Genomic DNA, 16,403 nt, shown 5'->3' on the forward strand with positions numbered 1-16,403 from the left:
GGAAACTCAATAACCGGCTCTCAGTAATCGAGTTAAACTGTGGATCCTAGAGTTCCTTTAACTAGATCTCACAGTATAGCAGGATTTATTCTGTGTCCACTAGATACACGATTATCATCTCATAGCAGAGGCTGGGGGCTTTCATTTTATTCAGTACAGTTAACACAAAGACATTACATTAACACAATTTCATGTATTATTAATATTAATATAATATTCAATAAATGATAGGTAATACATTTAATATAAATAAAATGATATAATGATATATATATCAATAAAATATTTAATAAATGCTTTACTGATAACACAATTATAATAATTATATAAGCAAAAAGTTATTTGAGTGTGGATATAACTGTAGATTCTTAATTTTCACAAAATAAACACTAATTTATATTTATAAACAATAAAACAATTATAAATAATAAAATATTACATATTACTAAATACTAAAATATTATAAACAATAATAAAAAAACGTAACATACAAAATATCACACACAATAATCAAATCTAAAGTATACTACTAAACACTAAAATGTTATAAACTTTAGCAAAATAGATTATTATACAATACAATAACATACATGAAAAAAATAAAATAAAATTGATAAAAGTAATAAATAATACAATATTATAACCAACTATAAATAAAAACTATCAATAAATAATAAAATATTGGAAATATATTATAAACAATTAAAACAAATACTAGCCTACTTTAAAATATTTACTATATCAATATAATATTTAATCAGTGATTTATGGTTAATACATTTAATATCATTATAATTATAATATTTATATTAAATGATATGCTATGTATAAAGAATAATTTGTGTCTTAATTTCTACAATTTCAATGTTTAATGTATATGTGGTTAAAAAATTAGAATAAAAAAAATTTAAATTAAAGTTTTCTGATATAACAAAATAATACTTAAAATAATAAACAACATTATTACAACATTATTATTACTATTATTATTAAAAACAATAATGCTAAAAAATATATAAATAAATAATAAAACAAACTATAATAAAATGAAAAAATAATAAAATATATGGACTACATGTTTTAATGTACAAGTCTAACATGACAGCATGATAATGCGCTTCTTACAAAACCTCAGCATCACGTCAGGAGGAGACGTTTCACATTTGGTTTGTTCAGATTGTGCTTCACTTGTTGAGTCGTGAACACATTACCACCTCAGTGTGAGAATATATTTCCAATAAATCAACCATCAGTTCTTCTAAAACATCCAGCTAACAAGATCCTTTAAAGGGCTGGTATAATGCCCTTTTCACAAGATGTAAAATAAGTCTCTGAGTGTGTGTGTGAAGTTTTAGCTCAAAATACCACACAGATATTTTTATATAGCATGTTAAAGTTGTCCGTTTTTGAGGGTGAGAAAAAACGCACCGTTTTTGTGTCTCTCCCTTTAAAGCGGCACTCGGTAACTCTAGCCACCGCTTTGCTGATTTTCTCAACGAGCTCCCCCTACAGCTGCGGTGCGTATATTTTTCACATCACTGTCGCAAAGTCACTTGCGGCGCGCCGGCGCACTCCTCCCCCTTTCTACCGCTGCTCATGTGCTTTTGTTATAGTCGGAGCCGGTGTGGTAAACAAATGAGTCCCAGACGCACCAACTTTATCGTGTGGAGCTATGTCTACCGAGGTGGGTAATACATCATACACAGTATGTGTGTTTCTATCGAATTGCCGTAAAGCAGTTCGTGTTTCTCGCTTCTCACGAGACTTCCTATTTTCAACTTACAGGGACGTTAGTCCCAATGTTGCAAGGCTGGTTTTCCGCCTGAGAACGGGGAAAGTAACCACTCACCAGAACAGATTATTTAACCATCCAAATGATTTCTAAACGGATTTATTAAGTTGAAAAAGTTACCAAGTGCACCTTTAAATGCAAATTAGCTGCTGCTCCCGGCACAGGGGGCGGAGCTTCAACAGCTCCTGTCCTTTTACCTCACACACACACTGAAAATTTAAAAAACTTTTAGCCTTCTATGTTCAAACCAAAGTCACACACTAGTCGCGTTTCCATTACCCTTCAAATTGAAATTGCGAATTGAAAATACGCTCAATGGAAACGTCAATTGCGCAAAAACTCATATTTATCTCAAAAAAGTTTTTACGCTCACATGAGGTGGTTTTTCAGGCAATTCGAAAAATAAATATTTCGCAAAACTGCAATGGAAACCGTTTTTGTGCATTTACAGTCACCTGACTTAGAAGGCGCGGTGCGGTGTATTTGGACAGAATACGAGTTCTTTATTAAATTCATAAAAGACAAAATAATTACAGGAATACCTGATTCTGAAGCTTGAAGCAGAAATGAGTGAGAAACACCTCATATGTGCCGCTCACAGTATAAGTGTCTTTCCTTGCCATTAATTCTTGGATAACACGCCTACGTCTCCTTCCGGAAATAATAATAATATCTGGTGCGGTGGCCGTTATATATAAACCAACGTCCGTTGCCATGATTTTTTAAATGACTTATCGCGAGAGGAAAAATATAAGTTTTAGTCGTATAACATCGGTTAATGGAAAGTGAAATCATAATCAACCACCTCTTTAACATTTGACTAACAGCACATAAAGCACTGAACTGTGATTGGTCACCTCACACGTCAGTCAGATGATGTAAGCGGAGGTTTTCAGTGTGGACTTTACACAGAGACTGCGTTGAGTGTGTCCTGAGATGGCCGGCGAACGCTCAGATATTGATGAGAGTTTGTTGAATCTGTGTTTTCGGAGTGAATGATGCTTCTTTAGCAGCAGTGTAAAGGATGAGCGTTTAAAGACATTGCTGTCCGCATCTGATGGAAATGAAATTAAACTTCAGAACGCAAGACAAGGCGCTCGCGCGATCATTAATAAAGCGGGTGAAGGGCTCGAGGAGGTGAAGACTGTCTTCTTCACACACGTCTCATAAATCACGAGAGAGACACGCGATTTATGAGCACACGCGCCTCACGCCTGTCTATCTTTTCCCGTTTTCTGTCAGAGTAATTCAGCCCTAAACTGTCCGAAGAGATGAGAAACACACCGCTAGAGAGAGACACACTCTTCTCCTCGTGACCCGTAAAGAGACGTTTGTGTTGGAGACGCGACGGGACACTGCTCTCTCGGTCTCTCTGATGGACATCAGTTCACACACACACACACACACACACATTACAGGGGTTGACATGCTACTCTGACATGCTACTCTTTAGATCTAAACGAAATAATATTTGACAAATATTTTTTTTTTACAAATAGATAATAACAAAAAAGTTAAATATATAAACAAGTAAAGTAGTCAAAATATATAAATAATAAAACCGTATTAAATAAATTGTAAAAAATACGATAAGTTAAAAAAAATATGATAAAATTACAATTGTTTATTAACTTACTTAATTTACTTCATTATTTATTTATTTATCTTTTAAAATGGTCAAATTACTAAATTGATAAATGAATAATAAAAGTGAAATTATGTTCATTTTGTAAAATTACAAATTTTACTAGTAAATAAAAAAGAGAAACATTTTCTATAGTGAGTAAAACACACACTCTGACACACACTCACACGCACACACACACACTCTGACACAAACTCACACACACACTTAGACAGACAGACACACACACACACACACACACACACACTTAGACAGAGATACACACACACACACTTAGACAGAGATACACACACACACACACACACACACACACACACACACACACACACACACACACACACACACACACACACACACACAGGCTCGTGAGATTGGATTTTCACCCTTAAAATGTAAGCGCATCAGAAGAACCTGCTGGAACAGCCTGCGATTTACACAGTGATTTTCTACTTTTACTTTCTTGTGTCACACACACACACACACACAGAGAGAGAGAGAGAGAGAGAGTTAATTAGAGGAACAGCAGCGACAGTAATCAGCAGACAGACCGAGAAAAGACTGGAAGAGTGTGGAGGAATTTATTACAGAGAGAAAATGAGTATTACACTGACACACACACACACACAATTTACAGTGATGAAGCGGGAGCATAGATAAATTAGGCCTTTGTGTTAAACAATAGCAGCCTGTAAGAGGATTTACTGTGACCAACCAAAGCATCCTGGTTCAAATGTAGTTGAAACTGTTTTCTGATGCATAAATATATGAGCATCATGTACAAAGAGTCACATGATCAATTTACTTACATTTAATTAGTCGCCTAGAAATCTAGAAAAGATAGTTCATATGTATATATGATCCTCATGTAGGCTACATCTCAAATCTTTCTGGAGAACATGGTCATCAGGTTTTGTTCATTGCAGCTCCACATCAAAATACTGAGACATTCTCACATTCACGCTCATGTTACAAATGAACTTTACACTCAAATTGTAAAGCAGATAATATCATTTGTAATGAAAAATATTTTTGCAACGAATGCCAGCATGTTCACGAGTGCCCTCAGCCTGTTATAGAGAGAGAGAGAGAGAGAGAAAGAAGGAGAAGGAGAGGAATCTATTTCAAGCCCCGTTTCATTTGATTCGGTCAGTGATGCAGAACCGGGCGGACTCTACATTCACAGATGTAGTTCAACAGCAGAGCGTCTAGAAACCGGACACATCTACAGACCACAAACCCACAACACACTTGTAGAAAAAAAAAAGGTTCCATGGAGTTCTATATAGAACTCTAAGGTTCTTGATTCAATTTTAAAGCCCGCTTAGGCCGTGTGTCCACCAAAGTGTTTTAAGCCAGCGTTTTTTTTCAGTTGAGACATCTAGCTTGCTATGATACGGAATATCCGCTGAAGTGTTTCTAGCATTTAATTTCACATATCGTTGTATTATGCTTCTTGTTGTCATTTGTTGACACTGTACCAGCAGAATGTGACGGTTGGTCGGTGTGGTATTTGTCCCGCCCTTCCTCCACTGTGATTGGACGGCTGGGTAAAAAAAAGTGACAGTGATGAGCGCTGCGTTTTACCCAAAGTTGGCCATTCTTCAACTCTGGGTGACCGGTAAAACAACACTGAGCGCTCAACGCTTCAGCGGGAAAAAGTCGCTCAGTGCCTCGCTACGCTCCTGGTGCTTGAAAAACGCGGTGCTCCCATAGAAAACAATTAGAAAAATACGCCAGCTTCATGAAAAAACCCTTTGATTGACACATGGCTTCAAATGTGACGCCACATGCTTCACACATGACACCAGACTTACTTAGGTTAAATTAGCGCGAGAACGCAATCCCATAAATGCGCCAATGGGAGTGGAAAGTTCCGTGTGATCTACTGACGACACACAAATAAAAGGACGCAGCCGGATCATTTCCATAATGACTAACACAATCTACCAAGAGCAGTGCAAATTAGCGTCTGGTTTAAGACATGTTTTTTTCGGGTGGTAAATAATGGTGCAAACACCAGTACATTGACTAGCGCAAACCTTAGTAAATCAGCTTGCGTGATTCATTTAAATATTCTCCTCCCAAAAACGTTGCTTTTGAAAGGGAAACTCCTACGAATGCATATGCAATAAGGTCAGCTGCAAAAAAAAAACACCTGTTCACGCCTTTTCAGCGCTAATTTTTCACTGTTTGTCTTTAGTAAGTCCTGACAGTCGTTTTTTAACGCCAAAAGAGGGTTAGCGCTGACGCTAAGCTGTTTGTAAAAAAAAAAGGAGAAATGTCTTAAATGATTGCATAATACTTTCATGTTTAACAGGTTATTTAATTTTGTAATAGTCAAATTACAAGCTGTTTAACTCATAAAATTAAAACAAAAGTCATAAATTAAAACTAAATGCCATGATGGAATCCCTAAAAGGTTCTAAATATGATGCGCATGACAGAACTCTTTAAGATTCCATACAGAACCTTTTCTTCGTCTAATGGTGCGTTCACACCGGACGCGAATAGCGCGTTAGGCGCGAGTGATTTCAATGTTAAGTCAATGCAAAGACGCGTTACGCGCGTAAAAATTCCTGCGGCACGAATGAGGCGTAGAGTGCGGCGCGGTAGACGCGAATACGCCTCATTCACGGGTCAAGTTCACGCGAATGGAGCATCTGGCGCGTTAAGCGCTAACGCGCATTACGCGCAAATTATTGTATGTAGTGCTTTTTGTGCATTCACGCGTTTGACGAGAATTCGCGTCTGCCGCCCGAGGTGAAAAATCTGAACTTCTGCGTAAATTCGTGCCGCGTTAACCAATCAGAGCCTGCTTGCTGCTGTCACGTGGTGAAGTGACGTGATAAACGGGGGAAGGCCCGATTTTCAGATAATAATGTCATTTTAAATGTTTGGCCTCAATAACTTATTATATGTTTGGCCTCAATAAATTATTTTGTAATGACTAAATGCCCGCGTGAAAGAAGGAATGGCATTGTTCAGATGTTAACTATGAATGTGACACTGAACACTTGCAGTCATAGGCTACATTTCTGAATGAGATGAAGAAAACTCACATAGCCTAATTAAAGAAGTCGTTTGACCTACGTTATAACGCGTCATTAATGTATTTTAACGTATATGTTTCATATAATAGAACCGAAGCTATAGATTGTGAATTTAAACATTTCTCGTTTACCAGCGGCAAACGTCAGGAGGACTAGCCGAGGTAAGGCTGTTCCAGGCGGGTTACGAGCGCTGAGCGCCCGGTGATAGCCTGGATACTCCGAAACGTCAGATACATTTTTTTAAATAGGCGCTATCTTTATAAACAAACCACAGATTTGAGCTTTAAAAACAACTACATTCTCGACTGAACAACTCTTAAAACTGCATTTTGTGACACAATAACAGTAGTATTTTTAAACTTCTACTGTTATTAATTCTATTCTATTTTTAATTCTAATTCTAATTCTATTTTAGAATTAATTCTATTCTAGTTCTATTTTTAAAAGTTTAAAAAATTTTAAACTTTAAACTTACCTCTCCCAGAAGAAGCGGATTTCGCTTTGGCTGTTTCAGATTTCGCTTTGGATTTCGCGCGAATCCATTCAAAATGTTCAAGCGTCAAACTAGATGCGGCAGGCGCGAATTTGACGCGTTATTCGCGTCCGGTGTGAACGCACAGTAAGAGTGTCTATTTGTGCTACTGTACCTTTAAGACACGCACATAATGAGTCAGTCAGCACTGAAATCTGCCACTTAAACACTTCAGATCAGACTGAAATGAGTTTTAAAGTTAAGAAGGATCTTCACAAACAGCAACAGCACAAGCTTTACCATGTTTTACTCTCTTAGCATTAAAGTTTAGGCCACGATAGCAAAAGCACAGTGATAAGCAGTAGTATATAACTGAATATTGAATGTGCTACAAAATAAAACTAGACTTAAAAGGGAACCCGTTGAATGGTGACTCAAATGAATCATTTGCTTTACTGGTCAACTGAAAATGAACTGTCCAAATGAATCAATTCCCTTTGAGTATTCAGATGTCCTTACTTAAGAGAGAGATGTTCGATTGCCACCGAGTCACTACTTCAGCAATAATCGATCACTAACAGAGACAACAGAAGCAAAATCACATTTCTCAAATCCAAATCCTCCTCAACAACCTGTTCCTGCAATGCAAGAATCAGTTTAACATACGCTGAGCTTTACACACTTCACCAGCTGTCTGGAAGCGCTGGTATATTTCACTCCAACACAAGACAAATAAAGTGACGGATTGTTCTGTAACATCCACTTCACCAATTATCCCATTCCCACAGAACTGCATGCGTCTCGTCTCATTTCATTCCCGCATCTCTGTCTGCGTTACAGTCGCGTCACATTCGTGAACTGTATCAATAATTCAGCAGTACATACTGCAGCAAACAGGGCCATGTGTTTGAATATGAAATCAATTAAGCGCACAAACACACTCGCTCATAAACACGCAGCCTCATGAATAATATGTCTTGCTCTCAGGAGGATCGTTTGCCCTGGATTCTTCACAGGGCGACTCGACGCAAGCCGACCATGTGCCAGCATCGTGTGCGTGTGTGTGTGTGTGTGTGTATGTGTGTGTGTGTGTGTGTGTGTGGACAGATGGGGGAGGAGACGCTTCTCCTGCTTTCTCAGAGTGATTTAAAAGCAGGAAGAAAGCACTCATCTCATTTATCGCTCTCTTGTGTCTCTGTACTGTATCACTATAGCAGAAATCACATACATGCGCAACGAAACATGCACTAGTATCAAAATGTTGGCTGGTAAACAATATGACATCATAAATCCATACTGTTTTGCATGGTGTTTAAAGATACTAAATGACTAATTAACAATTGTACATGTAAATCTGTCAAATCAATCATTATCATATTATAATATATAGCGGAAAAGATAAATAATTTTAAAAGTCCCCCTGTGGTGAAAAACTGCTTTTAATGTTGTTTATATGTCTATGTGGTGTTTTTAATATGCTTTAAGACAAACCATGTGCAAATTCATAAGTCGACATCATTGCTGAGTTTTTTCTCCTTAAAACTGCAGTGAACCAAAGACAAAGAAATCGCTGGTGTTTCTGACGTCACAAACTACCTTGTAACCAATCAGATCAACGTGTGATCGTCAACGAGTGGATCTCTGAGCTGAGTGAGTGAGTGGAGGCGGGGCTCATTTGCATATTTATAGAGCCGTGAATACTAAATGAGGCAAGGTAGTAGAGTTACATTCAAGCTATTTTAAGGCATAAATAAAAAAAAATTCAAGGAAAAAAAACTTTAAATATGTAATTTTGATGATCAATGAGTTGTAATTATTGACTGATATGAAGAAACCAATATATCAAGGATTAGTAAAAAAATACAAATATGTAGAAACCGATATAGCAAGCATTTGTTAATAAAATACCGATATGTAGAAACCGCTATATTAAGGATTGCTAACAAAATACCGATATGTAGAAACCGATATATCAAGGATTGCTAATAAAATACCGATATGTAGAAACCGATATATCAAGGATTGCTAATAAAATACCGATATGTAGAAACCGATATATCAAGGATTGCTAATAAAATACCGATATGTAGAAACCGATATAGCAAGCATTTGTTAATAAAATACCGATATGTATAAACCGATATATTAAGGATTGCTAACAAAATACCGATATATAGAAACCGATATAGCAAGCATTTGTTAATAAAATACTGATATGTAGAAACCGATATATTAAGGATTGCTAACAAAATACCGATATATAGAAACCGATATATCAAGGATTGCTAATAAAATACAGATATATAGAAACCGATATATCAAGGATTGCTAATAAAATACAGATATATAGAAAACGATATATCAAGGATTGCTAATAAAATACTGATATGTAGAAACCGATATATCAAGGATTGCTAACAAAATACCGATATATAGAAACCGATATATCAAGGATTGCTAATAAAATACAGATATATAGAAACCGATATATCAAGGATTGCTAATAAAATACAGATATGTAGAAACCGATATATCAAGCATTTGTTAATTAAATACAGATGTTTGATAAATCTATAGTTTTCCATGATGTTTTTTAAATAGTATTATACCGAAGCTCTAATCTACAATTTTCCATGCAAATCGGTCAAATTAAATATTAAAAGATTATAATATATAGCATAAAAGATAAATAATTAAAAAACGTATAAAATCCCAATACAGGAAAAGACCATTATCTACTTAAAACATCGGCTAATTAACCAATATTGATGATTTAAAATGTAAATGTTTATATCGGTTGATATGGATTTGTAGAAACCGATATTTCAAGCATTGCCAAAAAATAAATAAAAGACATGTGATTGTGCACTTAAACTAATCTAATCACTAATTCAACAAAGTTAATTAAGAACATTGATCAAGTGATCTAACACAAGCAGCTTCTGAATAATTCATGAGAGCATCTGCATATGCTAATACTGGTGATGAGGAGATCAAATTAATATTATTAAAATTAATGTGCATGTCAAATATATGTAAGTTGTATCTATAAATGAAAACACAAATGACAAATGTCAAAGAACAAACTGCAATACTAGATGCACATCACCAATTTATATGAACAATAAAATGTAAAAAAAAAAAAAATCCAACAGTATAATATATAGCACATAAGATTAAAAACTGCTATAGAAAATTAATTTACTTATTGGAGTAGAAAAATAGTAGCACTGATATCATTTGCACCCAATATCGGCTAAAATGAATACAGATAAAAAATAATAATAAAAAAATGCAAATGTTCACCAATATTTATATGGTCACTAAACATGATGCATCTTTAATACAATCTTCAAAAACAAAACCCGCTGACTTTAACATCCAGTGAAGAATCTAATGACTTATTCTACAAAGTAATTCAAGTTAATTAAAAACAGTGTTTAGTAATTTAACAGGGAAAAGTCACGGAAAATCCTGAATAATGCATGAGAGTATCTGCATAATATTGCATAAAAATCTGCATAAGTCTGCTAATTATGACCTAAAATGAATGACAGAAGTGTGTCTGGAGCACATCTCAAAACAGTTTCCGTTTTGTGATTGTAAAACATTCCCAGAATGAATTCACAATGAAATTCCAGAAGTGATACTAAACTACAACTAGTAACAAAATGACCATGTAAGAAAGTAAATTGAGTCTAAGCGACAGAGCGGACGTGGAATAAAAGCACGGAAAAGTGGAATAAAAGCGAACGCTGACCCCAAACAGAGAAGGGGTCAGAGGTCAGGATGAAAAAAAAACGCATGTTCATTCACTCGCGCAGGAATGAAATACGAGAAAGAAGTGTGTAAAAGCGGAGGCGGCGGGAGGATCCTTACCTCGGATAAGTAGAGGAACGCGGGAGGAGCGTGCAGGGAATGAGGCATCATCCCGGAGCCGGACAGCAGCACGCATGCAGAGTTTGCCATGGAGCTCAAAGATGAAGATTTCCACATTTAACACACACACACGTCTCTCTCTCTGTCTCTATCTGTGTGTCTCTCGCTCCTGCTGGATAAGCACGGCTTCCCTCGCTCGCTCTCTGTTTACTCTGCACACAATAAAGATCACTTAAACATCCACATGCGGAGGTGGGAGGTGCGTGAGAGCAGTGTGTGTGTGTGTGTGTGTGTGTGATCGTATAGCAGCGCTGCGTGTGTGCTTTAATTGCCCACGACCCCCTTTAGAGCCCAACACTCACAAAGACCCCTGAAATCACACTCAAGGACACACACCCACCCACACACACACACACACACACGAGGACATGCTACAGACTTCTGCTGCTTTTAAAGCTAATTATAGGCACTACACATCCTTAACATGACATTGATCATTTTGCTTTAAAAAAAAATACATACGTTTGATACACTCTTAAAAAAAGAAAGGTTTTCACAGTGATGTCATTGAAGAACCATTTTTGGTTCCCTAAAGTACCTTTCAGTGATCAGTTCTTAAAATAACCTTTTTTTTCTTCTTCTTAGTGTGAAGAAGATTTTGCAAAAAATAATTTAAAACCTTTTTCAACAATAAACAACCTTTTGTGGAATGGGAAGATTCCACTGATGTTAAAGACCTTCCGTGTGTACAAGTGTGTATTTTTACTTTATCAATGAATTATTTGTGGTTGTTTTGCATTGAAGCATCAGCTAAATGATGAATGTCATGTTAAGGACGTGTAGTGACCTTGTCACCAAAGGAAGGTCACTTCTGGCATTGTTTTTTTAGAACCAAATGTGTCTCAACTGAAAGCTTTACATGCATTTGACTAGATTTAGCTTTAGGAGTGCAATTTGCTTTGCTATTAATAAGCTTTTTACATAAAAACAAGTTTGATTAATCTCTAATTGATTTAAGGCGCGTTCACACCAAGGACGATAACTTTAACGATAAAGATATAGATCTAAAAAATATCGTTCTCAATATTAAATGACAGCAGAGTCCACACCACAACTATAACAATAACAGCACAGAGAAACCATATCAATTGAATCACTTTCAGAACGATTTGTTTTCCAGCTGATAAACGATAAAAACATTGAAAGTCAATCAGAAACCATTCCACTTTAAAGGGCTGGTATAATGCCCTTCTCACAAGATGTAAAATTAATCTCTGAACGCACCGTTTTTGTGCCTGTCCCTTTAAATGCAAATGAGCCGCTGCTCCCAGCACAGGAGACTTTTAGCTAAAAACTTTTAGCCATTTATGTTCAAACCAAAGTCAGACAATGATGGAGAGACTCAAGAAGAAGTGACAACATGTAGACAACATTTCTGAATGTTAGTTGATGAATTTATGTAGCTTATGTGTAGTTATCTTCTACTCATTGATTAGCATATTCTGTCTTGATAATCTATAAATCGTGTTCGGGGGCGGGGTTAATGTAAATTTTATGGTTCATGATGTCACTAACCCGGGAGGAATGTCGTGTAGTCCCTACCAGCCGTTTGTTGTAGTCCTTAAAAAGCTATTTATTTAGAAGCAAATATCTCCCTTTGCTGTGAACTTTGCAGATGTTGTTTATGATCAAACAGCAACATTACACACTAACTAAGGCCATGTCCACACGGACACGGGTATTTTTATAACCGGAGTTTTTCCTCCTGCGTTTTTGAAAAAATCTCCGTCTACATGAAAACGCAAAAACACGCTATCAAGCGCCGTCAAGAGCATTCCACACCAGCAGGCGGCGATATAACCCTAACCGTAAAGCCACGTTGGCCAATCAGAAGCCGTCAGCGGCGCACAATCTGACGTCAAACACAGCGGATAACGGCGCACACTTTGACGTCGCAAGGCAAAAACTCTGGTTTTACTGTCTACACGACAACACTGCAACCGGCGTTTCTGAAAATCCTCACCCTGTCAGGGGTTTTCAAAAATGTTCGGTTTCAGTGACCTGATACTGCGTTTCCGTGTGGACGAACGGGCGAACCGCGTAAAAAAAGTCACGGTTATAAAAATACCCGTGTTCGTGTGGACAATGCCTAAAGTTAGAAAAGTGAAATCATAATCAACCGCCCCTTTAAAGAACTCGAGCATTTAAAGGGCCAGACGACAAAACTGCAGCGCAAGTAAGAATAAACAGAACGATATCGTGAGTTGGTGTGGACGCTTATATGGTTATCGTTCTAGTTATCTTCATAGTTATCGTTCTTGGTGTGAACAGGCCTTTACACAATTAAAATATTCAAAGTAAAGCTGCGATGACATCATTATAATTTTGCATACAGACTTCTGTTTGGTCATTTAGTTTTGATGCTGCAAAGATGGCGTTACTTTAGAACATCGTTCAAATGGTTTGGGATTAGTACAAAAATACAAATTAATGCTTTTATTCAGACTTTAATTGATACTTTTTTTTTTAAATGACAGTAAAGACATTCATAATATTACAAAAGAGTTCTATTTCAAATAAATGCTGTTCATTTTAACTTTATACTCATCAAATATGTATCACGGTTTCCACAAAAATATGAATCAGCACAACAGTTTTCAACATTGATAATAATAACATGTTTCTTGAGCAGCAAATCATCATATTCGAATGATTTCTGAAGGATCATGTGACACTGAAAACTAGAGTAATGATGCTGAAAATTCAACTTTGATCACAGGAATAAATTACATTTTAACATATATTCAAATAGAAAACAGATATTTGAATTTGTGATAATATTTCACAATATTACGGTTTTAATTGATTAAAATAAATGCAGCCTTTGACGAGCAGAAGAGACTTTTTTTTCACAAACAATAAAACATCTTACTGACCACAAACTACTGAACGCTAGTGTTGGACAGAGACGGATGCGTAAGATGCGTTTCAAGAGTGTGTAAAGAGTCGAGCAGGAACACAGCACAACTTGACCCGTCTGTCAACAAGCACCTCCACTTCTGCTCACGACAGAGCGTGTCACTTACAGTACACACTTTACACGTTCAGTACACTCTCTAGATGCTTCATGCACCATTGAAATCAATAGATTTACAGTGCTCTCTGACGCCTAGTAAGTGCCCTTAAGCATTCATTCCTGTCTGCAACAACAACAACAACAACATGCACACCGAGCGCAACATCTCATTCAAGACTGAAACATAAAGCATCATTCATCTGCTATCTAACACACACTGATGTTCCCTTCAGGAAACGCATATCTATTTCTCTGCTTGTTGAAGTTTTTATCAGAGCAATACTGGATCTAAGGGCATGAAACTATAGATCACAAACGAATGTTTTCTATTCAGTCTGCGCATTAAACTGAGATATTTTAACAGCCAAATCCAAGCAAAATCATTGATGGCAATACAAACCTTGATTATTATGTTTTTCATGTGCGGATTTTCTTTTTAAAGACTGTTACCTGTTTACATCCACTCACACATAAGCGGAGGCATCAATCAAACGGTGTGTGTCAGTAACAGATGTTCTGTGTAAGGCACCCATCACACACACATACGCACACTAATGTGATTTCACTACAAATTACATCACTGCGACGCTGTCTCTCTTTCTCTCTCTGTGTGTGTGTGTGTGTATCTGTCCGTTCAGCAGCAGGTTTGTCTGCGACACTGATGTGTTACACTTCATTTGAGCCGCACAACTGCGGCATCTCACACTCATACGATCACATGACCACACACTCGCCTGTCAGGGATGTTAACAGACAGGGTAACAAATCTAAGACCAAAACTCCAGATTTAACTGAGTTTTTTTAGTCAGCACGAAACGGAAGTTGCACTGTTTTTTTCTTCCCAATAGTGACGTATATCGAAACGTGAAACGGCTTCTGGAACAAGAACAAATGTATCTACTTTATGTAGATCTACATTAATCCCCCCCTAGTGTGCAACTCAAAATACTTTTTTTGTATGCTGTTGTGTTTGTAACCTAAATTCTTTGTTAATAATATATATAAATATTTTTTAAACAAGAACAAATGTAGGCAGGGCTTGATTTTGTCTGTGGGAATTTGATTGGATGGTTGTGGTTTGCTATTGGCTGATCTCATGTGATTGACAGGTTGCCCCGCCCTCGTCATCAGAGAAGAGAAGAGGGTTTGGAAGTTTACAAGGAATTGCGAGGAACAATGAATTATAATAAATGTATAATAAATACTGCAATATTCCCCAAAACTATATAAGAATAGTCAATTTTGTGGTTTCATGGTGTCTTTACTAAGCTAAAATTAGTTAATGCAAGTTAAAAAATAAACTAAACTTTTTATTTTTATTATTATTTTGTCTAAAAATGCATCAAACTGTTCAGCATCTCTCACCATTATCATTGTGTGTTTGTGGCAAGATTGTGGTCAGTTTTGCTTCAATGTCTTCTTCCAGTCTAGTGGAAAGAAAGCATGCAAAAATACATATTTAAAGTGTTTATTTTATTAGACTTATCTATTTGCGTCTGTAGATTTCAAATACAATACATATCTTTAAAGTTTGTTTCCTCCACTTCAGCATCACTTATATACACCAAACTTTACAGTTTTATTTCTGACTATATTCTGAAAATTTGACTGAGGGGTTTCTTTATATGTATCATTCTCACTGATTTATAGAACATTTTATTCCTAAAAGTATGTTTTTTTTTTTTCTGGCTGTTGACAGTATTTTCTGATTTATAGAGTGATACAAAGTTGATATCCAAAATCCCTCTGTAAAAACCTTAAGCTCTAATATGTCAACAAAATGAAACAATAATTTTGAGCTTGGCTTAATCCAATGTTCAGATCAATCTTCTGGAAATCTACACAAATTAGGGCATTTTTTTAATTAGATAATGCCTAATTTGAACCTTTATAGAACATCTCAGAAAAAAACTTGTAATACAAAACAATTGTCTTAATGTACTGTGATTAATAAACTGGGGAAAGTATGGTGATATTTTAGAAGTTCTACACTTGAAATGAGACACACACACACACACACACACCACCAGTCGCAGTGCTTCTCATGAGCTTAAAAACCTAGATGTGTCTGCTTAAATGTTTCAAATAAGTTATCAAATGAAATAAGATCACAGCATAAATATGAAATGTCAATTGACCAATTTAAGATAATCGGTTTCCTCAAATGAAATGAGTTTACACAGGTTTTAATTCATACTGTAAAGATTAAAGTAAAGAACTGTAAATTCACAGCTGTTCTTGTTTTGCTGCTTTTACAGGTGTGCTGTATTTTTACAGTATAATTGTAGTTGATGATTTACGGTAATCTTGTAAAATATACAGGCTTACTGGCAACCAAGATTGCCAGTAAGTTGCTGTAAATTTGACAGTAATTTTTTTTACAGTGTAGACAAATATACATGTTGTGTTTATGTATACACTTCTTTACTAAACTTTTACAAAAAAATAAACTTTTGATCTAAAGTCTGCAGTCTAAATGTTTCAAATAA

At 36.1% G+C, this 16,403-nt stretch overlaps 1 protein-coding gene across 11 annotated transcripts in view; it reads right to left on the reverse strand.

The window, feature by feature from the left end:
- rbfox3b (RNA binding fox-1 homolog 3b) overlaps positions 1-16,403 on the reverse strand; it is a 220,475-nt gene that overhangs the window by 94,840 nt on the left and 109,232 nt on the right. For 2 of the 11 annotated variants that reach the window (XM_079617792.1, XM_079617793.1), the window contains exon 5: positions 10,839-11,050. The exons of the other annotated variants lie outside the window; for them this stretch is intronic. In XM_079617792.1, coding sequence (XP_079473918.1) covers positions 10,839-10,955 — 117 coding nt within the window. In that variant the 5' untranslated portion in view covers positions 10,956-11,050. The remainder of the gene's footprint in view (positions 1-10,838; positions 11,051-16,403) is intronic. 11 annotated transcript variants of the gene reach the window in all.

This window comes from Phoxinus phoxinus, assembly GCF_949152265.1.
Source record: "Phoxinus phoxinus genome assembly, chromosome: 1".
In the NCBI taxonomy this organism is placed as follows: Eukaryota; Metazoa; Chordata; class Actinopteri; order Cypriniformes; family Leuciscidae; genus Phoxinus; species Phoxinus phoxinus.